Here is a 25,439-nt window from a genome sequence, read left to right as displayed (position 1 = left end):
AGGAGGCTTTACAAATTTTTAAGGAAAGAAGATAAGTGAAGGGCAAGAGAGAAAGGGAAAAATATATACTGAACTGAAAGCAGAGTTCTAGAGAATAGTAATGAGGGATAAAAAGGCCTTCTTAAATGAACAATGCAAACAATTAGAGGAAAACAACAGAATGGGAAAGACTAGAGATTTCTTCAAGAAAATTGGAGATATTGAGGAACACTTTATGCAAGGATGGGCATAATAAAGGTCAGAAACAGTAAGGACCTAACAGAAGCAGAAAAGATCAAGAAGATGTGCAAAAATACATAGAAGAACTATGCCAAAAAAGGTCTTAATGACCCAGATAACCATGATGGTGTTGTCACTCACTACATACTCACCACATATGGACATACTGAAGTGTGAAGTCAAGTGGGCCTTAGAAGCATTTCTACAAAAAAACCAAACCAAAACAAAAAAACTAGTGGAGGTGACAGAATTCCAGCTAAGCTATTTCAAATCCTAAAAGATGATGCTGTTAAAGTGTTGTACTCAATATGTCAGCAAATTTGGAAAACTCAGGAGTGGCCACAAGACTGGAAAATGTCAGTTTTTATTTCAATTCCAATGAAGGGCAATGCCAAAGAATGTTCAAACTACTGTACAGTTGCGCTCATTTCACATGCTAGCAAGGTTATGCTCAAGATCCTTCCAGCTAGGCTTCAGCAGCATGTGAACTGAGAACTTCCAGGTGTACAAGCTGGGTTTCAAAGAGGCAGAGGAACCAGAGATCAAATTGCCAACATTCGTTAGATCATAAAGAAAGCAAGGGAATTCCAGAAAAACATCTACTTCTGCTTCACTGACTATGCTAAAAGGCCTTTGACTGTGTGGATCACAGCAAACTGTGTATATCTTAAAGAGATGGGAATACCAAACCACCTTACCTATTACCTGAGAGACCTGTATGCAGGACGAGAAGCAATAGTTAGAACCAGACATGGAACAACTGCTGCTGCTGCTAAGTCGCTTCAGTCGTGTCCGACTCTGTGCGACCCCATAGACGGCAGCCCGCTGGTTTGAAATTGTGTAAGGAGTATGACAAGACCATATATTGTTACCTTGCTTATTTAACTTCTATGCAGAGTACATCATGGGAGATGCTAGGTTGGCTGAATCACAAGCTGGAATCAAGACTGCTGGGAGAAATATCAACAACCTCTGATATACAGATGACACCACTTTAATGGCAGAAAGTGATAAGGAACTAAAGAGCCTCTTGATGAGGGTGAAAGAGAAGAGTGAAAAAGCTGGCTTAAAAATCAACATTCAAGAAAACTAAGATCATGGCATCTGGTCCCATCACTTCATGGTAAATAGATGGGGAAAAACTGGAAACAGTGGGAGATTTTATTTTCTTGGGCTCCAAAATCACTGCAGAGAGTGACTGCAGCCATGAAATGAAAAGACATTTATTCCTTGGAAGAAAAGTTATAACAAGTCTAGACAGCATAATAAAAAGTGGAGACATGACTTTGCTGACAACGTTCCACCTAGTCAAAGCTATGGTTTTTCCAGTAGTCATGCATGGATGTGAGAGTTGGACCGTAAAGAAGGCTGAACAGAGAAGAACTGATGCTTTCAAACTGTGATGCTGGAGAAGACTTTTGAGAGTCCCTTGGACTGCAAAGAGATCAAACTAGTCAATCCTAAAGGAAATCAACCTTGAGTATTCTTTGGAAGGACTGATGCTGAAGCTAAAGCTCCGATACTTTGGCCACCTGATACGAACAGCTGGCTCATTGGAAAAGATCCTGATGCTGGGAGAGATTGAAAGCAAAAGGAGAAGGAGGATGCAGAAGATGAGATGCTTAGAGAGCATTACTGACTCAGTGGATATGAATTTGAGCAAAGTCCAAGAGATAGTGGAGGACAGAGGAGCCTGGTATGCTGCATTCCATGTGGGTGCAAAGAGTCAGAAATAACTTAGCAACTGAACAATAGCAACAATATTTAATTTACATAGTTGAGTTAGCGTCTGCTATATAGCAAAGTGGTTCAGTTTTACGTATATATACACACACATATATACTTTTTCAGATTCTTTTCCATTACAGATTATTAAAAGATTTTGAATATAGTTCCCCATGCTATACAGTAGGACATTGTTGTTTCTCTATTTTATATATAGTAGTATGTACATGTTAATCCCAAACTCCTAATTTATCCCTCTCTTCCCCTTACCTCTTTGGTAACCATAAATTTGTCTTCTGCATCTACAAGCTTACAGAGTTTAAATGATATATAGACAGAAGGAAAATATAAGAGAAAATAACTTTATACAGTGCAAAGAAGCAGGACAACAACATCAACTCATTCAGGTCTTTTGATATTTCATTATGGCTTTAAGAACTATAGAATCTAGCCCAGCCCTCATCAGATTCCAGTCCACAGGCCAATTCCATGTCAGCCCCTACTACCAGCTCCCAATTCCAACTCTGAGTCTATTTATTACAATCCATGAATTAATTATGGTTTGTACATTTTTAAATGGTTGAAAAGATAATCCAGAAAAAGAATAACATTTTGTGATAAGATTATTGCATAAAATTTCAATTTCATGGAGAAATTCCATTGGAACACAGCCACATCCATTCTGTAACATATTGTCTAAGGCTGCTTTGTGGTACAACAGCAGATTTGAATAGCTGTGACAGAGACCATATGGCCTACAAGGGAGAAGATACTTCTATTTGTCCTTTCACAGATCTGGCCTACCTGTGATTAAGGCATCCTGATGGAAAAATTATAAAATAGATCATTCTCTACTCTGATGAACAATTACAGTTACATAAACCATGGTTCCTATCTTTCAGAAGGAAGAAGGGCTAAAGCAGATACCGTTTGATATCGTTTCCATGACATATTCTCAAAACTGTCAATCAGTAGTGACGTTTATGCAAAAGTAAAAGGTTTACCTTTACTAACACTTCCCCAGCCAGTCACAACACAAATCTCAGAAGAAAACAGAGGCTCCAAGCTGTGTGGAAGACATACTGGCCTCACCACTGAGTTGAATTCTAGGGCAGAGCTCAGTTGTATCAGGGCGATGTCAGAGTCATAGCTCAGTGTGTCGAAGTCCTCATGCATCACGATGTGCTTTGCCCTTCTCACCTGCATCATGAGCACGCAAGAAATTACAAGGCAGAGTCAGTGATTCAAACAACTTCCTTGTATACTGGTCCAAAATAATCCTAAATCTCTGCATTTCCACATGTTGCCCAATGAAGGTGACTTTGTACTAAATTTAAAAAGGGAATCTTTGTTAATAATTTGCAGGAATCCATGAAGCACTTTCTGAGGAATGGTGGTCCTGGAAAAATTAGACTCTGTGGATCTGTGTACATGGACCTCAGTTTGGACTTCCTGACTCACTTCCCCTAATTCTCAGGTTAAATGTGATCTCAAATTCTATCTTTAAATGTTGGTATAAATGATAAGTGTAAGAGGGCATTAGGAGATTAATAACTAATCTCATGTTTTAGATAAATGTATTCCCTGAAAGTGAAAGTCGCTCAGTCATGTCTGACTCTTTGCGACCTCATGGACTATACAGTCCATGGAATTCTCCAGGCCTGAATACAGGAGTGGGTAGCCTTTCCCATCTCCAGGCCATCTTCCCAATCCAGGGATTGAACCCAGGTCTCCTGAATTGCAGGCGGATTCCTTACCAGCTGAGCCACAAGGGGAAGCCCAAATGTATTCCCTGGCATGTGACAATTTAGAGAATAGGCAGAATGACCTTTAAAAACATTTCTCACCTGCTCGGTTGATTCCTTCAAGGTTCTATCATGGTCTCCAGCAACAATGGTCCAGAAGAGTGGATTATTTTTCCTGAAGGAAGAACAACAAAAGTTTGATATGAAAACACATTTTTCACCATTTGGTCTAACACTATCTGGCCCTACCAAAATCCACTGTTCAGTCCAGCCAGGATCCACCCACTACCTTGTCTGGAATCTTTGTGTAATTAGGGAACCTGATCCATGCCTTCTGATCTATCTGAGGACAAGTTCCTAGTTGTCTATCTTGCCCTCTTCTTTTGTCCATAAAATGTTTTTGGAGCATTTATCAAATATCACCAGTTTATTTTTAAGTTGAGGAGGAAAAAAACCTAGAGCTTATTTTAAGTTCATAGTGACATTAGGAATACATGAAGAAAATTACATTTCTAATGAGGTCTATGCTTAATACTGTTAAAAATATTCAAATACTATGTTATAAGAGTATATCTTTAAAATTATCTTTTATAAAATAATCAGAATTTATGAAATGAAGGCTTATTTATCAATTCCTTAATAGGTAAAATTCACATCTGATATCAGAGATTAGGACACTGACTACTTTGAAAGGGGAGAAGGCATAAGGGGGACCCCTAGGTATTGGCACCATTTACTTTCTTGGTCTGGGTGCTAGTTACATGGTTGTTTGCTTTGTATAAATTCCTCTAACTATGCTAATGTTTTGTACACATTTAATAAACTTCAAAAAACGTTTAAGAATTTGATCCATTAATTTGCCACATCAAGATTTCCAGCTGAAAAAATATCCAAGGAAAGAGTTCCTCAATTGCCACAAATATACTGGCAGTGATTCTTCATTTTTCAAAACTGTTTCTTCAGTAAAAATAGTTATGGGAAGTATTTTTTCAATACACTTAGTCAAAGAAGTTTCTTAATACAGGTAGGCATCTTCTCTCTAATCATAACCATGCTCATTTCAGTTCCTTGCATGATGAGTCTGACTCACTGATGTGTTTCAATGTGCCTTTATTAAGGGAGCCGACTCAAGTAAAGTGCCTGGCAAGTATACGGGAGATAGTAATGAGTCCATAGTGGTAGCCATTATCATTGTTATTATCTGTCATGCACTCTAATGGAAGGATCAACTTTATTTTCAAAGTCACTCTCTAAATCATTACTCGGTAGTAAAGAAACCTATTTCTTAAAGCTGTTACCAAGGCTGCTGCCCTAGAATCATACTCCTGCCCCTCCCTTGGATGGAAACCAACTGTTCTTATCTATGTTTTGGAAGGAAGCTGCAAACAGGAAAACAAGAACTGGTTAATCCTAGAAAGGGCTTCTCTGGTGGCTCAGTGTAAATGATCCGCCTGTTGGTAGATGGAACTTGGTTTCCATCCACAGTCCAAGAAGATCTCACATGCTGTGGAGCAACTAAGCCCAAGTGCCACAACTATGGAGCCTGCGCTCTAGAGCCTGGGAGCCACAGCTCCTGAAGCCTGAGAGCCCTATAGCCTGAGCTTGGCAACAAGAGAAGCCTCCGCAATGAGGAATCCGCATACTGCAATGAAAAGTAACTCCTGCTTGCCATAACTAGAGAAAAGCCCACACAGCAAAGAAGATACAGCACAACCAAAAACACATGGATAAAGAAATAAATGTGTGCAGGTGGGCTAAGTCGCTTCAGTGATGTCCGACTCTTGTGACCCCATGGACTGTACCCTGCCAGACTCTTCTGTCCATGGGATTCTCCAGGCAAGAATACTGGAGTGGGTAACTATGCCTTCCTTCAGGGGATCTTCCCAACCCAAGGATGGAACCCACACATCTCACATCTCTTACATCTCCTGCATTGGTACGTGGGTTCTTTAACACTAGCACCACCTGAGAACCCCAAATAAATAAATATTTTAAAAGACAGCTTCTAAGAAAATAAAGAAGGTGGCTGAAACTGGAAAAAACCCACTGATTTAGGTTTGAGACAGATTCCAATGTACAGCTGCAAAGTGAGTTTATTCCCCTAAATTAAGTTTATTTTTTAAACTTTTTATTTTATATCAGAGTATAGTCGATAAACAGTGTTGCGAGAGTTTCAGGTGGACAGCAAGGTGACTCAGATACACATGCATCCAGTCATTCTCCTCCAAACTCCCCTCCTATCCAGGCTGCCACATAACATTGAGAAGAGTTCCCTGTGCTGTACATTAGGACCTAAAATCCCACATGGGCATGAAGAAGAATGTGGAGTCAACAAAAGGAGAACATGCCAGGTTTTCCCTAAAAATAGAACAACAGGACCCAGCAACTTGTTAGAAATACAGATTCTCTGGCTCCACACCAGACTTTAAGTCAGAAACCTTCCAGAAAATTTTGGTATTTGCTAGGGCTAATACTAAGGGTAACCAGTGCTAGAGATGGTAGCATATGGGATGTAGTACAATGTTGCTGTCAGCTGTCCTTATCACGTTTTGTAGCAATGTCAGCCAGCCTGGCACATGGTGACCTTTAGCAAAAATGATGTCTATCTCAGCTCCCAGATTTTGTACACTTCCCCAACTGGCTCATTCCATGCAGTAAACTTGCCTTCCCAATGGACTTGGGTACTCCCTTTCAATGGAGGCTGGAGCCCTGGATGTCCATAAGATTGATAAGGATGAGACAAGGAGAAGCAAGTTCTTGAAGGAATCAGCTGAAGGATGCCCAATGGCAAGGCATGAGTGAACATACTAATTCTTTACACTAGCATCCCAAAGCTTCTAGGTAAAGATATACACAGTTCCAACTTCAAAAAAGATATTTCTCTGGTCAAGTAAATTAGACAACTATAAAAGTTAAAGAAAAAATGAGGTAACCTTTTCCACATCAATATAAGTATAAGGCACGTTTTGTGTAAAAATTATAAAACATGACAAAATATTTATGTATAAACATTAATGTAAAATCAGATAATTAAAACATTCTGAATGTTGATTACTTCTAGAGAGGAGGAATGGGTTAGAGAAATGGAGAGGGTAGTTTAGATTTTACTTGATAACTTTATTTGAACTGCCTTTTTAAAAACAAGCAATACTACTTTAGCAAAATTTTACAAAGAAAACAAGAAGGGTCACTAAAATTATATACAAATCTTTTTGTGGTTAATTTAAATGGTTCACAAACATTTGTAGCTGACTGTGTTTATTAATCTCAGTTGACTCATCAAGTTGAATATTTCACCTTGTAAAGAATGGTTTGGTGTGGTCTATATCTTGCTGCAAGGAATCATAGTCTATGACATAAATTCAAGAATAAACTATTTGACAAGGGAGTCTGACAAAGCTTCTTCTGCGCCTCTGGCATCAGTACTAATAGCTGGTTTCTCCAATACTTTAATTTTCATTAATTAGTCAGCTGTGATTGAGGCTTTTCCATGGTACATAAAAATGCACTTTGATAGAATTCTTATAAAATGAATTTCTCCAAGAGCCAGGGGGTGCTAGAATGACCCATGTGGTTGAGCTGGAAATATCTGTGTGATCTCATGTTTACCTTAATATAGGTACAGACAGAAAAATAGGTTTATGTAAGTGAGTTAGTATGCCTACTTACATTTTCTAGCTCTGTTAGCTAAGAGGGGCTATAAGCAATAACGACACCCTGGTAGCACTGGGATGCTCAGCACCCAGATTTTAACTTCTCATGCGGCTTATGGGAGAAATGGCTGCTTCTAAGACTGAGAGGGGGTACATAAGATAAATTTGGAGCATCTTTGTCCCAAAAGGATGGTGGCATATCAAAAAGACAAGAACTCACAGTGGTCAAAACTGGAATACTCAACCTGAAAGAACGCATAGGGATCAAAGCTGGAGCAATTCAAGCAACAAAATAAATATGTAGTATTTACAAAAAAATAAATGTCCTCCAGCCCGTATTGGTTTAATACACAATTTAATATGTAAAAGGAAAGTGAAAGTTGCTCAGTAGTGTCTGACTCTTTGCAATCCCATAGACTATCTATTCCATGGAATTCTCCAGGCCAGAATACTGGATTGGGTAGCCTTTCCCTTCTCCAGGGGAACTTCCCAACCCAAGGATCACACCCAGGGTCCCCAAATGCAGGTGGATTATTTACCAGCTGAGCCACCAGGGAAGCCCAAGAATACTGGAGTGGGTAGCCTATCCCTTCTCCAGCAGATCTTCCCGACCCAGAAATCGAACTGGGGTCTCCTGCAATTCAGGTGGACTTTTTTTTTTTTACCAACTGAGCTACTAGGGAAGCCCCAACAAAAGTAAGAGAAGAGGCAAATCTCCCATATAGAATAACTTTAATTTATGCAGAAAACTCTGCACTCAAGATGATAGAGCTTAATGCCCAACTGCTTGAGTGTGGGCTACCCTTAGCCACTTGCTTGCAAAGAATAGGTAAGAATGGGAGGAAGATGGAACTTAACAGTGGAGACACCTGGCAAATACCAGGTTAACATCATCAGTGAGAAATCATGCTGGTAGCATGTACCCTTCAAATGATGTGATGAAACGGACATGTCATGGACATGTTACCTCTATGGATTTCCTGTGGAGTCCCAGAAAAACCATGAGAAAAATATCTGATGAACTCAAACTGAGGTACCTTGTACAAAATACAAGATGAGTAACTCCTAAATACCGTCAAGACCATTAAAAACAAGATCTGTGAGACTCAGAGCCAAGAGGAGCCTAAGGAAACAGGACAACTAAATGTAACTTGGTGTTCCAAATGACAGAGGGAATGACTACACAGACCTCGAGACAGGAACAAGCATAGCATGTTTGAGAAGAGGGGTGGGCTCGTTGGGGACAAGCAAGAAAGGGTCAAGATGGACTCATGGACAGGGCGTGGTTCTGGACTTTGACTGTACATTGGAATCATTTGGGGAGTATATATTTATTTTGGGCTTCTCTGGTGGCTCAGAGGGTAAAGCGTCTGCCTGCAAAGCAGGAGACCTGGGTTTGATCCCTGGGTCAGGAAGATCCCCTGGAGAAGGAAATGGCAACCCACTCCAGTACTCTTGCCTGGAAAATCCCATGGACAGAGAAGCCTAGTAGACTACAGTCCATGGAATCACAAAGAGTCGGACACAACTGAGCAACAATTTACTATTTACTATAGTTGATTTACAGTGTTAATTTCTGATGTACAGCAAGTTGATTCAGTTATAATGAATACATATACATGTATTTTTAAAAAATATTCCTTTCCACTATGATTTATCATAGGATACTGATATATATATATAACAGAGAATACAGTTCTCTATACAGTAGGATCTTGTTGTTAGTCCTGGGGTGTATATAAATATACAGTGTCCAGAACCTGCTTACAAGTGATTAACTTAATTAGTCTGGATTGAAAATGAATTAATTATAGTTATACACAGCCACATGATAATCCATATGATATGCTATAAAGATAAAAGCAAATCACAGAGGAATATAAACTGTAATTGTTTTACATTAATACAGGGAAAACAAGACAACATACTGGTTTTAGGAATTCATAGATGTTAAAACCACTCCTCAAAAAGCAAAGAAATTGTAAATGCAAAATTTAGCATAATGTTTACTTCTCTGGGAGGGGCACTGAGAGGGCTTGATAATGTAAAGATCTTTCTTACACTAAATAGTAGGAGCAATCTTTAGACTACATGTTTATATTTTGTATATTTCTTCACATCATGGCATAGTTTACAATTTAAAAACATTTAAAGTTCAGAGATCAAGGTGGTGAATTATCCTACTGTGTTCTCCACTGTCGTGATCCCACTTTAAGAGGAATGACACTAAACCAATCCAGGGTATAGAGCACTGCATGATGAGGGCTGTGGAGTTACCAATACTAGAACAGTAAGCATTCAGCCTAAAGATTAAGTTAAGGGCAATGTGAGAGGGATCTTCAAGTCTAGGAAGGATGATTACATGCAAGTAGAAAGAGATTGAGTTCTTGTTTTCTGGAACTGCAGTAAACTTAGATTAATAAATTATTGCTATAGAGAAGCAGACTTGGGCTCAACATAATAATCAAAGATGCCTTAAATGGGATGAACAATTTCAAGATTTGATTTGCTTTTCTTCACTGACCTTGTTTAAAAAGAGGCTAGATGGACATGGGTCAGAAACACTGAAAGGAAGATTCATGCTTTAGAATCAGTCTGCATAGTTTTAGGAGTTACACAATTATATTTATGTCCTAAGTATGCTACAAAAAAGTTTTCCCTGGTAACTCAGTGGTAAAGAAGCCACCTGCCAATGCAGGTTCGAGGCCTGGGCCTGGAAGATACCCTGGAGAAGGAAACGGCAACCCACTCTAGTATTTTTGTCTGGGAAATCCCTTGGACAGAGGAACCTGGCAGGCTATAGTCCATGAGGTCTCAAAAGAGTCAGACACGACTTAGTGACTAAAACAACAAACAACACGATTATTGTTGTTCAGTTAACAAGTCAGGCTCCTAGGTCCTTCACTATCTCCCAGAGTTTGCTCAAATTCATGTCTATTGAGTTGGTGATGCTACCTAACCATCTCATTCCCTGCTGCCCCCTTCTCCATTTGCCTTCAGTCTTTCCCAGCATCAAGGTCTTTTCCAGTGAGCTGGCTCTTCATATCAGCTGGCCAAGGAATTGGAGTTTCAGCTTTAGCAAGCAACATGGTACATAAATACATTAATAAAATATCATCAGCCTCACTCACGATTGCACACAATGCGCTGCAGTCAGAATCCAAATCGAGCTGATGATGGCACCTCCACAATGGTGATTGCCGAGAAACCTCAAACCCACCTGCCATGGCCAACAGTGGGGGCAGGCTTCTACTCCTCCTGCAATTCTTCTAGAAAGCCACTGGGGACTAAAGGGAGGGATGCCGCAGACACCTACAGCAAAGGAGATCAAACCAATGACCCATTCAACTGAAATAACTAAGAACACACCCCTCCCCAGTATGTCTTGCTATAGTCAACAGTGGAAATTGGAGAAGGAAATGACAGCCCACTCCAGTACTCTTGCCTACAAAATTCCATGGATGGAGGAGCCTGGTGGGCTACAGTCCATGGGGTCACAAAGAGTCGGACACAACTGAGTGACTTCACAACAACTTCACAACTAGTCAACAGTAGCAATTCCCAAACACCAGATGAGTTTCCAGAAGATGCCGATTCCTAAGACCCATCTCTGAAGAATCTGATTTTAAAACCTTGCCTAGGTGACTCTGCTAACCAGTCAGGTTTTATAGGTACTGGCCTACAGAATTATGGGCTTCCCTAGTGGCTCAGTGGTAAAGAATCCACCTGCCAATGCAGGAAGATCCCCTGGAGAAGGAATTGGAAACCCATTCCAGTATTCCATGGAAAACCCATGGAGAGAGGAGCCTGGTGGGCTACAGTCCATGGGGTTGCAAAGAGTCAGACATGACTTAGTAACAGAACAACAATAACTACAGAATTGTATTTATTCATTCATTTAACAAATACTTAATTAGTACTTGGTGTTATCAGGCACTGCTCTAGACATTGGTGATGTATCAGTGAATAGAACAGACAAAAATCCTGGCCCTCATGGAACTTAAATTCTAGTAGGAAAATTCTGTTTGTTAGCAAAGAGTATGCAGTTTCTTATTATATGTTCTTATTTTATGTCTCTTTCTCATTGTTTGAAACCATTTACCAATCCCCAGACATGCCAAATTTGCCTAGACATCCAAATGCTGTTCTCTTGTCTAGAATACTGCTGTGACTCAGATCAAATACTGTCTTCCCCATGAAGCCTTCTCTGACTCCCCTGCAAGAAGCAGACATCTTTCCTTCTTTACAGCTCCCTATGCAACTTTCTATTACAAATCATCAACTATAATATATATTATACATGCATATAGAGCAATGAAAGATCATAATATTTAACATAACACTTAAGGTTATAATGAAATTAAAAATTAAAAGTGTGTTAAAAAACAAACCCAAAAAACTTTGCTTTCTCCCTTTGCCCCTAAATGCAAAATCATATTACAGAATCTGGAAAGATATTTTAAATATAAAATTTGCATATGAATAGATGAAGAAAAAAGATTGCTCTCTATACCTCTTTCTTCCTATCTTAAAGCTTAATTCTTTTTCCCTCTATTTATGGGGTCCATGCAAAAACCCAAACAGAATTCTAAAAATTTCATGAGCCTAAAAATAAAACCCATTCTTCCTCACTGCAAAGTATTATCAATGTAAGATGAGACTTTTGAAAATAGATATCTAGTTAAAGAAGAAAGAAGATTAAATAGATCATAATCACATGGCTATCAACTCACCATATGGAATAACTTTTGCAGAAGATATAGGATTGGTTTTGGGAAATGATGTTGATCCAATTTTGTTTAAAGAGTCTGTAGAGAAAAAAAATAATTGAAAGTATTTACAGTAGCCTAAACTAGCTGAGTCACTTGCTTATGCTGGTCAATCATAAAACCACTCTTAAGTTGATCTTCCAAATGCTAAATGTCAGATGCGATACATGTGCTTTGGTGGTATACCTTTTAATATTCCTATTGTCTTCTAAGCATTACCTCCTTCTTTGGCCTCATGACATTACTCTTTTTTAAAAACTATGTATATATATATCTATGGTCATCTCTTCCCAATCTCAGTCTTTTTTTCAGGGTCTATTATTTAGTCTGAAAAATATTCCATGAAAGTACTGTACATAGCTTTATTTGTATTCATTTACATATATATGACTTCCAAATGTCTCTCTTCAATCTAAATCTCCTTCCTGAATTCTAGATCTAGACTAGATCTAGAACTACAAATTCTAGGACTGCTGGATATGTCCATCTTGATCTCTCACAATCTCATAAAAGTCTGGGTATCTCAAACAGAAGCCATTGATTTTAACAGTCAAGATGGTCTTGCAATGCTTCCCTGTATCATTTAATGACTCTACCAGCCATCCAGCCACTCAAGCTAGAATCTTGAAAATCATGCTGGAAATTTTCTTCATATACCTCCTCCTATAAAACATAACTAATCAAGCAAGGTCAGAATAAATTCTTATAGTAACTTGCTCACACTCTCCTTGCAAGTGAGTTTACCCCTAACCTCGATTGCCATTTCTATGTTACTGCTAAGGTTTGAACTTTGGCTCTACCTCTTGCCAGCTATGCATCTTTGGGAAAGTTACTTAACTCCTCTAAGCCTCTATTCCCTCATCTGTGAAAAGCAGAACAGTATACAAACCTTTTCAGTTTATACTGAGGAATAAAGTAATACTGTATGTGAAGTGATTAGTTCATACCTGGTACAGGGTAAATAATCAATAAATATTAACTAGACATCCTATGTGACTGGTGATGGAAGTAAACTCCAGTGCTGTAAAGAACAAGATTACATAGGAACCTGGAATGTTAGGTCCATGAATCAGGGTAAATTGGAAGTGGTCAAACAGGAGATGGCAAGAGTGAACACAGACATTTTGGGAATCTGTGAACTAAAATGGACTGGAATGGGTGAATTTAACTCAGATGGCCATTATATCTACTACTGTGGGCAAGAATCCCTTAGAAGAAATGGAGTAGCCCTCATAGTCAACAAAAGAGTCCAAAATGCAGTTCTTGGGTGCAATCTCAAAAACGACAGAATAATCTCTGTTTGTTTCCAAGGAAAGCCATTCAAATCACAGTAATCCAACTCTATGCCCCAACCAGTAATAAAAAGGTGACGCTGAATGGTTCTATGAAAACCTACAAGACTTTCTAGAACTAACACCCAAAAAAGATGTCCTTTTCTTCATAGAGGACTGGAATGCAAAAGTAGGAAGTCAAGAGATACCTGGAGTAACAGCAAGTTTGGCCTTGGAGTACAAAATGAAACAGGATGAAGGCTAACAGAGTTTTGCCAAAAGAACACACTGGTTATAGCAAACACCCTCTTCCAACAACACAAGAGGTTACTCTACACATGGACATCACCAGATGGTCAATACTGATATCAGATTGATTATATTCTTTGCAGCCGAAGATGGAGGAGCTCTATACAGTCAGCAAAAATAAGACCAGGAGCTGACTGTGGCTCATGAACTCATTATTGAAAAATTCAGATTAAATTGAAGAAAGTAGGGAAAACCACAAGACCATTCAGGTATGACCTAAATCAAATCCCTTATGATTATACAGTGGAAGTGACAAATAGATTCAAGGGATTAGATCTGATAGACAGAGTGCCTGAAGACCTATGGACAGAGGTTCATGACATTCTACAGGAGGCAGTGATCAAGACTATCTCCAAGAAAAAGAAATGCAAAAAAGACAAAATGTTTGTCTGAGAAGGCCTCACAAATAGCTGAGGAAAAAAGAGAAGCTAAAGGCAAAGGGGAAAAGGAAATATATACCCATTTGAATGCAGAGTTCCAAAGAATAGTGAGGAGAGATAAGAAAGTCTTCCTCAGCAATCAATGAAAAGAAATATAGGGAAAACAATAGAGTGGCAAAGACTAGAGATCTCTTCAAAAAAGTTAGAGATACCAAGGGAACATTTCATGCAAAGATAGGCACAATAAACGACAGAAATGGTATGGACCTAACAGCAGCAGAAGATATTAAAAACAGGGGGCAAAAAAAAAAACACAGCAGAACTATAAAAAAATATATCTTCATGACCCAGATAACCATGATGGTGTGATCGCTCACTTAAAGCCAGACATTCTGGGATGTGAAGTCAAGTGGGCCTAAGGAAGCATCACCACAAACAAAGCTAATGCAGGTGATGGAATTCCAGCTGAACTGTTTCAAATTCTAAAAGATGATGCTGTGAGAGTGCTGCACTCAATATGTCAGCAATAATGGAAAACCCAGGAGTGGCCACAGGACTGGAAAAGGTCAGTATTCATTCCAATCCAACAGAAAGGCAATGCCAAAGAATGCTCAAACTACTACACAATTGCACTCATCTCACACATTAGCAAAGTAATGCTCAAAATTCTCCAAGCTAGGCTTCAACAGTACGTGAACTGTGAAATTTCAGATGTTCAAGGTGGATTTAGAAAAGGCAGAGGAATGAGAGATCAAATTGCTAACATCTGCTGGATCATAAAAAAAGCAAGAGTTCCAGAAAAATATCTACTTCTGCTTTATTGACTATGCCAAACCCTTTCATTGTGTAGATCACAACAAACTGTGGAAAAGTCTTAAAGAGATGGGAATACCAGACCACCTAACCTGCCTCCTGATAAATCTGTATGCAGGTCAAGAAGCAACAGTTAGAACTGGATATGGAACAACAGACTAGTTCCAAATAGGAAAAGGAGCACATCAAGGCTGTATATTGTCACCCTGCTTATTTAATTTATATGCAGAGTACATCATGCAAAATTCTGGGCTGGATGAAGCACAAGCTGGAATCAAGATTGCCAGGAGAAATATCAATAACCTCAGATATGCAGATAACACCACCCTTATGGCAGAAAGTGAAGAGGAACTAAAAAGCCTCTTAATGAAAGTGAAAGAAGAGAGTGGATAACCTGGCTTAAAACTCAACATTCAGAAAACAAAGATCATGGCATACGGTCCCACCACTTCATTTTTGAATTGAGGCGACTTTATTTTGGAGGGCTTCAAAATCACTGCAGATAGTGATTGCAGCCATGAAATTAAAAGACACTTGCTTCTTGGAAGAAGAGCTATGACCAGCCTAGACAGCACATTAAAAAACAGAGGTCCATCTAGTCAAAGCTATGGTGTTTCCAGTAGTCCTGTATGGATGTGAGATTTGGACTATAAAGAAAGCTGAATGCTCAAGAATTGATGCTTTTGAACTGTAGTATTGAAGAAGACTCTTGAGAGTCTCGAACTGAGATCCATCCAGTCCATCCTAAAGGCAATCAGCCTGAATATTCATTGGAAGGACTGATGCTGAAGCTGAAACTCCAATAGTTTGGCCACCTGATGTGAAGACTGACTCCTTTGAAAAGACCCTGATGCTGGGAAAGATTGAAGGAGAGAGGAGAAGGGGACAACAGAGGATGAGATGGTTGGATGGCATCACTGACTCAATGGACATGAATTTGAGTAAGCTCCAGGATTTGGTGATGGACAGGGAAGCCTGGCATGCTGCAGTCCATGGGGTGGCAAAGAGTCAGACACAACTGAGTGACTGAACTGAACTTACTGAGAAGAACAGGCAACTAGGGAATGAGAAGATTAGAAGGATGATATCAAGCAGGTGCTGTTTAAGTTACTTGTCACATTCTGATATTCATTTGACTATGGAATTGATGGTTATTGCCTGATTTCATTGCCATTTTAAAATGTTGGTATCATTAACATTTGTTCAGGGCTTGCTAACCTTTTAACTTTCTCTTCTAGGTGATGAAAACCAAATAGAATTGCTACCAGGAGACAAGTTCTCCCTGTGGTCATGGCAACAAACAGAACACATTTACTCTGAAGACCAAATGAAAGTGAACTGAGAGGTGGGCTCTTGCATTCAGCTGGACCAGAGCAGAGTTGCTTTTCAAATTATCAGCTAGGTGGCTGATCTTGGGCTAGAATGGGACAGGGAGGAAGGGATGGAAGGAGGGAGAGACAGAAGGATGGAGGCGGGAAAGAATGGAGGGAGGAAAGGATGGATGGAAGGAGGAAAGGATAGAGTAGGGGATGGATGGAGGGAGGGAAGGATGAAGAGGGGGAGGATGGAGGGAGGGAAGGATGAAGAGGGGGAGGATGGAGGGAGGGAAGGATGGAGGGAGGCAGGGAACACTGCAGCTCTGGGTCCTGGCCTTTAACAAATTTGGTTCTTCTACTAAACTATTTCCTGGTAGCTCAGGCGGTAAAGCATCTGCCTACAATGCGGGAGATCTGGGTTTGATCCCTGGGTCAGGAAGATCCCCTTGAGAAGGAAATGGCAACCCACTCCAGTACTCTTGCCTGGAAAATCCCATGGAATGAGGAGTCTGGTATGCTGCAGTCCATGGGGTCGCAAAGAGTTGGACATGACTGAGCAACTTCACTTTCACTAAACTACTTATTCTTGTAAGTTGTGTTTCCTTATGCCTCTTTATTCTTCAGAGGCTAACCTCTGTGCCATTTTCTTAAGCAGATGCTGCCCCCTTTTATGACAAACCTTCTGGATCCCTTAGAACTGAGATCCTTAGACCCCTCCTCAGTGAGAACACAGCCCTTTGAGCTTACGTGCACTTCACCTTTTAAAAAATTTTATTTAATTGGAGGATAATTGCTTTACAATATTGTGATGGTTTTTGCATATATCAGCATGAATCAGTCATAGGCAAACATGTGTCCCCTCCCTACTGAACCCCCCTCCCAGCTCCCTTCTACCCCATCCCTCCAGGTTAAGCCGGTTATACAGTGAAGTAGGTCAGAAAAAGACAAATTTTGCATATTAATACTTGTATATGGAATCTAGAAAGATGGTACCTATGATCCTATGTGCAAGGCAGTAAAGGAGATAGATTTTTGGACTCAGTGGGAGGAGGAGAGGATGGGATGACTTGAGAGAACAGCACTGAAACATGTACACTACCATAAGTAAAATAGCCAGTAGAGTTAGAACTTCACCTTTTATCACAACTGTTCATTTACTTCTTTGTCTTCCCAAATATTTGAGGACAGTTTGGCATCTCCAGACCCATATTTATTTTCCTAATCTAGATTTTAGTGCCACAGAGCAAAAATAACTCTTCAAAGCCTGCCTCATGTTTCCACTCTTGTGAAGTAAAATTAACAAGGGTGAATGGGAGAAGCAGAAGAGGAGTGATTTATTTTTAGTGCTCTTCACTAGTTTAGAAAAAAAATGTTAACTGGATAAATTAAAAAAGAATCTTGTTCTTAACCAGTAGACATAATTTTTGGTTTTCTTTGTTCACCGGGTCAATCTATTGTACTTTGTTTTTGTTGGACTGTTTTGATTTCACTTATAGGTGCATATGTAAATGTGTATATTCCATTATTTTAATTATTATTTGCCTAATTTTGTAACTGCCATTTTCTGAGGTTCATCTTTGGTTTCTCATTTTTGGGTATTTGTTTTAATCTCACTTAATGCCATAACAAACCACTTGTGGAATCTTTGTTCCTGACCAAATATCAAGCCCTGAGCCTTTGGAATGGGAGCACTGCCTCCAAGACCCTAGACTACCAGAGAGCTAACCCTGAGGACTATCAAATAGTGAGAACTCCCACAAAGGAAACCATTTGAATACAAGACCCAGCATCACCCAACCAACAGTAGCACCCTGTGCTAAACAACAAACAAAACAAAAATACAAACCCAACCATCAACAGACAGGATTACCACCTCAGTCAGCCTTGCCCATCAGAGGAAAAACAAACTTACTTAGCACAAATCCCACCCTATCAAAAACCTTGAAAACAGACTGGAGAAAATGCAAAAATCAGTTAACAAAGACCTAGAAGAATTAAAGAATAAACATATAGAGACAAACAATACAATTACTGAGATTAAAAATACTCTAGAAGGAATCAATAGCAGAATATCTGAAGCTGTAGCATACCTCTGGGAGGATATCAAACACACCAATATTTGAATTATAGAGGTCCCATAAGAAGAAGAGAAAAAGAAAAGGTATGAGAAAATTTTTGAAGAGATTACAGTTCAAAATTTCCCCAACATGGAATAAGAAATAATCAAGTTCAAGAGGTGCAAAGAGTCCTGTACAGGATAAACTCGAGGAGAAACACACCAAGACACATATTAATTAAACTAACAAAGACTAAACACAAAGAAAGAATATTAAAAGCAGCAAGGGAAAAGCAACAAGTAACATACAAGGGAAACCCCATACGTTTAACAGCTGCTATTTCAGCAGAAACTCTGCAGGCCAGAGGGGAATGGCAGGATATATTTAAAGAAGAAAGGGAAAAATCTAAAACCAAGATTACTGTACCCAGCAAGGATCTCATTCAAAATTGATGGAGAAATCAAAAGCTTTTTAGTCAAGCAGAAGTTAAGAGAATTCAGTACCACCAAACCAGCTTTACAACAAATCTTAAAGGGACTTATATAGTCAAGAAATACAAAAGAAGAAAAAGATCTACAAAATCAACCCCAAACAATTAAGAAAATGGCAATAGAAATTGCAATAAATGGCAATGTATATCAATAATTACTTTAAATGTAAACAGATTAAATGCTCCAACCAAAAGACACAGACGGGCTAAATGGATACAAAAATAAGACCCATCTATATGCTGTCTACAAGAAACCTACTTCAGACTCCAAGACACATATAGCCTGAAAGTGAGAGAATGGAAAAATATATCCCATGCAAATGGGAAGCAAAAGAAAGCTGTAGTAACAATCCTCATATCAGACAAAATAGACCTTAAAATAAAGAAGATTACAAGAGATAGGGAAGGACACTACATAACGATCAAGGGATCAGTCCAAGAGGAAGACATAACAATTGCAAGTATCTATTCACCCAACATAGGAGCACCTCAATACATAAGACAAACACTAACAGATATAAAAGGAGAAATTGACAGTAACACAATACTAGCAGGAGACTTTAACACCCTACTCACACCAATGGACAGATCATCAAAACAAAAATTGATAAGGAGACACAAATCTTAAATGATGCATTAGATGAGGTGGATCTCATTGATGTCTTCAGGACATTCCATCCAAATGTAGAAGAACACACTGTCTTCTTAAGTGCACATAGGACATTCTCCAGGATAGACCACATCTTGGATCACAAATCAAACCTCAGTAAAATTAAGAAAACGGAAATCATATCAGGCATCTTCTTTGACCACAGTGCTATGAGGCTAGATATCAATTATAAGAAAAAAACTGTAAGAAACACAAACATATGAAGATTAAACAATGTGTTTCTAAATAACCAACAGATTACTGAAGAAATCAAAAAAGAAATTAAAAAAAAATCTAGAAACAAATGACAATGAAAACACAACAACTCAAAACCTATGGGATGAAGCAAAAGCAGTTCTAAGAGGGAAGCTGATTGCAATACAGTCCTACCTCAAGAAACAAGAAAAACATCGAATAGACAACCTAACTTCATATCTAAAACAACTGGAAAAAGAAGAACAAAAAACCCCCAAAGTTTGTAGAAAGAAAGAAAAAAATCATAAAGATCTACAGAAATAAATGAAAAAGAAATGAAAGAAATAATAGTAAAGATTAATAAAACTAAAAGTTGGTTCTTTGAGAAGATAAAATTAACACACCTTTAGCCAGATTCATCAAGAAAAAAAGAAGAATCAAATCAAAAAAAATTAAAAGAAAATTAAAAAAAAATTAGAAGTGAAAAAGGAGAGGTTACAACAGACAATGCAGAAATACAAAAGATTATGAGACTATTATGAACAACTATATGGCAATAAAATGGATAACCTGGAAGAAATGGACAGATTCTTAGAAAAGTTCAATCTTCCAAGACTGAATCAGGAAGAAATAGAAATTATGAACAACCCAATTACAAACACTGAAACTGAAGCCGTGATCAAAAATCTCCCGAAAAACAAAGGCTCAGGACCAAATGGCTTCACAGGAGAATTCTATCAAACATTTTGAGAAGAGCTAATGCCTACCTTTCTAAAACTCTTTCAAAAAATTTCAGAGGAAGGAACATTTCCAAACTCATTCTATGAGGCCCCCATCACTCTGATACCAAAACCAGACAAAGGCAACACACAAAAAAGAAAACTATGGGCCAATATCACCGATGAACATAGATGCAAAAATCCTCAACAAAATTTTAGCAAACAGAATTCAGCAACACATCCAAAAGCTCATACATCATGATCAAGTTGGGTTTATTCCAGGGATGCAAGGATTCTTCAATATATGCAAATCAATCAATGTGATACACCATATTAACAAATTGAAAGATAAAAACCATATGATAATCTCAATAGATGCAGAAGAAGCCTTTGACAAAATTCAGCATCCATTTATGATGAGGACTCTTCAAAAAATGGGCATAGAAGGAACCAACTTTAACATAGTAAAGGCCATATATGATAAGCCCACAGCAAACATTATTTATTCTTAATGGTGAAAAAGTGAAAGCATTCCCTCTGAGATTAGGAACAAGACAAGGGTGTTCACTTTCACCACTATTATTCAACATAGTTCTGAAAGTCCTAGCTACAGCAATCAGAGAAGAAAAAGAAAGAAAAGAATCCAGATTGAAAAAAAAAAGATGTAAAGCTCTCACTGTTTGAAGATGACATGATACCGTACATGGAAAACCCTAAGCATAGTATCAGAAAATTGCTAGAGTTAATCAGTGAATTTAGCAAAGTTACAGGATACAAAATCAATAGACAGAAATCACTTGCATTTCTATATACTAACTGAAAAATCAGAAAGAGAAATTAAGAAATCAATCCCATTCCCCTTTGCAACAAAAAGAATTAAATATCTAGGAATAAACTTATGTAAGGAGACAAAAGAACTGTATACAGAAAATTATAAGACACTAATGAAAGAAATCAAAGAACAACATAAACAGATAGAGAGATATTCCACGTTCCTGGGTAGGAAGAATCAATATTGTGAAAATGACTATACTACCAAAAGCAATCTACAGATTCGATCCCTATCAAATTACCAATGGCATTTTTCACAGAACTAGAACAAAAATTTCACAATTCATATGGAAATACAAAAGACCCCGAATAATCAAACCAGTCTTGAGAAAGACTGGAGCTGGAGGAATCGATCTCCTGACTTCAGATTATACTACAAAGATACAGTCATCAAGACAGGATGGTAAAATATAGGGCAATGGAACAAGATAGAAATCCCAGGAAAAAACTCATACACTTATGGGCAGATTATTTTTGACAAAGGAGCCAAGAATATACAATGGGGAAAAGACAGCCTGTTCAATAAATGGTTCTGGGAAAACTGGACAGCTACATGTAAAAGAATGAAATTAGAACACTTCCTAACACCACACACAAACTCAAAATGGATTAAAGACCTAAATGTAAGACCAGAAACTATAAAACTCTTGGAGGAAAACATAGGCAAAACACTTGATGACATAAATCAAAGCAAGATCCTCTATGACCCATCTCCTAGAGTAATGGAAATAAAAGCAAAAGTAAACAAGTGGAACCTGATTAAACTTAAAAGCTTTTGCAGAGCAAAGGAAACTATAAGCAAGGTGAAAAGACAGCCCTCAGAATCGGAGGAAATAATAGTAAATGAAACAACTGACAAAGGGGGGATTAATTTCCAAAATATACAAGCAGCTCATACAACTCAATATCAGAAAAATGAACAACTCAATAAAATAGAGGGAAAAAGACCTAAACAGACATTTCTCCAAAGATTTATAGATGGCTAACAAACACATGAAAAGGTGCTCAACATCACTCATTATTAGAGAAATGGAAATCAAAACTACAATGGGAAATTGCCTCACACCAGTCAGATCATTCATCATCAAAAAGTCTACAAACCATAAATGCTGGAAAGGGTGTGGAGAAAAGAGGATGCTCTTGCACTGTTGGTGGGAATGTAAATTGATACTGCTACTATGGAAGACTTTATGGAGATTCCTTAAAAAAAAAAGCTAGGAATAAAACCACTATATGACCCAGCAATCCCAATCCTAGGCATATACCCTGAGGAAACCAAAATTGAAAAACACACATGTATCCCATTATTCACTGCAGCACTATTTACAATAGCTAGAACATGGAAGCAACCTAGATGTCCATCGACAGATGAATGGATAAAGAAGCTGTGGTACATAAACACAATGGAATATTACTCAGCCATAAAAACAAATGCATTTGAGTCAGTTCTAATGAGGTGGATGAACCTAGCACCTATTATACAGAGTGAAGTAAGTCAGAAAGAGAAAGCTGTATTTAGTTGTATTCTAATGTATATATACAGAATCTAGAAAAATGGTGTTAAAGAATGTATTTACAAGGCAGCAAAGGAGAAACAGACATAGAGAATAGGCCTATGGATTTGGGGAGAGGGGAGGAGAGGAGATGTATGGAAAAAGTAACATGGAAACTTATTACTATATGTAAAATAGATAGCCAATGGGAATTTGCTGTATGGCTCAGGAAATTCAAACAGGGGCTCTGCATCAACCTAGAGGGGTGGGATGGGGAGGGAAGTTCAAAAGGGAGGGGGTATATGTATACCTATGGCTGATTCATGTTGAGGTTTGACAGAAAACAGAAAATTCTGTAAAGCAATTATCCTTCAATTAAAAAATAAATAAATTTATAAAAAAGAATCTTCTAATGACACTATTCTCAAAAACTATTTTAAAATCTCATAAGTACAATAAACATATCTCATGAAAATCTACATGACCATAAACTTGACGATCTAGTTGATGTTCAAGCTAAATTGACAGGTATCAGTGTTTGTGAAATCAGAGTTAAAAATTTATATACACTAGATTAGGAACAAAAACCAGCCATATTCTTATTTTAAAGCTTATTTCTGATTATATCTGCAACATAGAGTAACTATCCTTGAAATAGGCATGATCATTTTTCTGAGTTGCAGTGGATGAGGAAGGAAGAATCCACAGAAATTACACTCACCTGTCATGGTCTGTGTGATAAAATCCATCAACACAAATACCTTGGAGAAAATGCCAGGTGTTGCCTTTCTCTGCTTATTTCTGAAAGGATTCCAAACTCTAGTACAACCAGCTGCCCAGGAAGTTATCCCAGCAAGAACCCAGGCTCCATCATCTCTTCTACAAACAAGTGGGCCTCCAGAGTCCCTCTTTTATGGTAGAGAAAGAGGAAATTTTAAAACAGTTACAAGTTAAAAATATTTTATCAGGTGCAAAAAGATTAGCCCTCATCTCAGAGAGAGAAGTAGTGGAAGCATAAGAACTCAGTGGTCATTATTCATCAACATTCTGTGTTCATCATTTTGTTTCTTCATCATTGGTTTCAAAGGGCTATCCTCTTATTCAGATGTAAACTCCTTCCACTCACTTCATGCAGTCTTGTCAAGCTAACCCTTACTTTCTCTCTTCCTCCTAGTCTTTTGGGAACAATTCAAAATCAATGGAAGGAGGAGGGGGAGTTCACAGATAATGCTTCCGTTATAGCATTCTAGGAAAGACTGGACCACATTCCAAGCCCACAATATCAGTGAATAGAGCCCCCAAGTTCACGCAATGGCTCAAGGCTTTTAAAACAGAATGCCTGGGAACTTATTTTGTCCCAGGGGCTATATATAAAGGATCCATTGGCTCTCAAACTAGCGGATAAAGGAGCCACACTTTCAGGATCTTTTAATAATTCTTCATTACAATGTGTTGCTTTGAAAACATATGCCAATTGGTATCAGATTGAATCCCCTCTAAAGGAACAGAATTGTTTGACAACTTTATCCAGAAAATACTTACCTGTGAAGGATGAGGCAGTAAGTCTACCTATATTCCAATTTAGAAAGCAGAATAATTGTAAATGTCTATCTCCTTCCTACCACATTCCCTGGCCCTTATTCTGTCACCCCCTAGAAGAAAGATTAAACATTTTCCCAACAGAAAATTTTAGAGAGCTCCCCATGGCAGTTTCAAGCTGCTTGTTGGCAAAGAATAAAGACTCTCTGCTCCTCCATTTTAAGAAAAACAATTATAATTAAAACTTAAAATTCACATCTATCACAAACTGGCCTCCCTTTCCTTTCTTGTCAGAGTTGGTCCTCTTTGTGAAGTTGTTGTGTTGGCCTTGGAATATTGTCATAGACAACATCTTTTACCCCCCAGTTACTGTAGCTATGCTATCTTGGGTCACACTCTGTGTAAATATTGCATTCCTCACTAAAGCTTGAGAAAAGTCAAAATGTTTAACAAAAGGTAGAATGAAAAATAATCACAGCTAGCCTAATTCATTTGCCAAAGTGGTCATCTTGTTTGATTTCGTTAGATTGGAAATGTTGAAATCATCTTCCTTGCCTGACCTCTTCACTCCCCCACAAAGAGGTTCAGGGGTAAGGATGCACATGGGACAGAAAAGAATTCTCTCAGCTCTGGTCAAGGAAAGTTTTTCAGTAGAAATCAGATGGAAAGATGAGGGAAAAGCGAAATCTTAAAGAAGTAATCCCTCAAAAGCAACCCAGAAGCCACTCTCATCCACAAGATAGTGGGTGAATAACTGGACTGGTTTATGTTAGGAGGACTAGTGTGCTGCAGTCCATAGGGTCACAAAGAGTTGGACATGACTGGGCAACTGAACAACAATGATGCTTATTACCTGGCAGGCATCCTTTTCCCCATGAGGAAAACTGGCACACAACATGTCCCTTCCCAGGGGAGGAAGGCTCATGCCCCTGAGCATGGCACCACATGTTCTGTCATCCATAATGGGAACTACGGCTTCTTGTAGGATATTTGAATATTCTGATGCTGTGGAGAACGGACTGGTAAGTTGGTCAACAATTGTCCCCACTTAAAGAAACCTATAAGAAGCTTAAAAGTTTAGAATTGGTAGATGTTTAACCAAAATGTAGAAGTAATTTTTTTTTTATAGCTCTGAATAATATTTTTCCCTAAAATCTCACACTAGTGACAAAGGGCTTTTTTAAATCAGATTTTTAATGTAACATAGGCAATTGTAGCTTCTCTGAATATATGTTTAAATGTTTCCTCAAGAGGAAAACTTTAGTT

General features: G+C 38.4%; 1 protein-coding gene across 1 annotated transcript in view; it reads right to left on the bottom strand.

The window, feature by feature from the left end:
- Nucleotides 1–25,439, bottom strand: part of LOC102181933 (ovochymase-1) — a 67,506-nt gene that overhangs the window by 36,675 nt on the left and 5,392 nt on the right. The window contains exons 6-11 of the mRNA XM_018049053.1: nucleotides 25,027–25,178; nucleotides 23,356–23,542; nucleotides 12,076–12,150; nucleotides 10,474–10,654; nucleotides 3,792–3,864; nucleotides 2,949–3,144 (exon numbers count right to left, since the gene is read on the bottom strand). Of these exons, the coding sequence (XP_017904542.1) occupies nucleotides 2,949–3,144; nucleotides 3,792–3,864; nucleotides 10,474–10,654; nucleotides 12,076–12,150; nucleotides 23,356–23,542; nucleotides 25,027–25,178 (864 nt within the window). The remainder of the gene's footprint in view (nucleotides 1–2,948; nucleotides 3,145–3,791; nucleotides 3,865–10,473; nucleotides 10,655–12,075; nucleotides 12,151–23,355; nucleotides 23,543–25,026; nucleotides 25,179–25,439) is intronic.

Source organism: Capra hircus, chromosome 5 (assembly GCF_001704415.2).
Source record: "Capra hircus breed San Clemente chromosome 5, ASM170441v1, whole genome shotgun sequence".
NCBI classification, from domain to species: domain Eukaryota; kingdom Metazoa; phylum Chordata; class Mammalia; order Artiodactyla; family Bovidae; genus Capra; species Capra hircus.
Note: the sequence above shows the minus strand (reverse complement) of the source record. Positions and strands in the feature narration are given on the sequence as shown.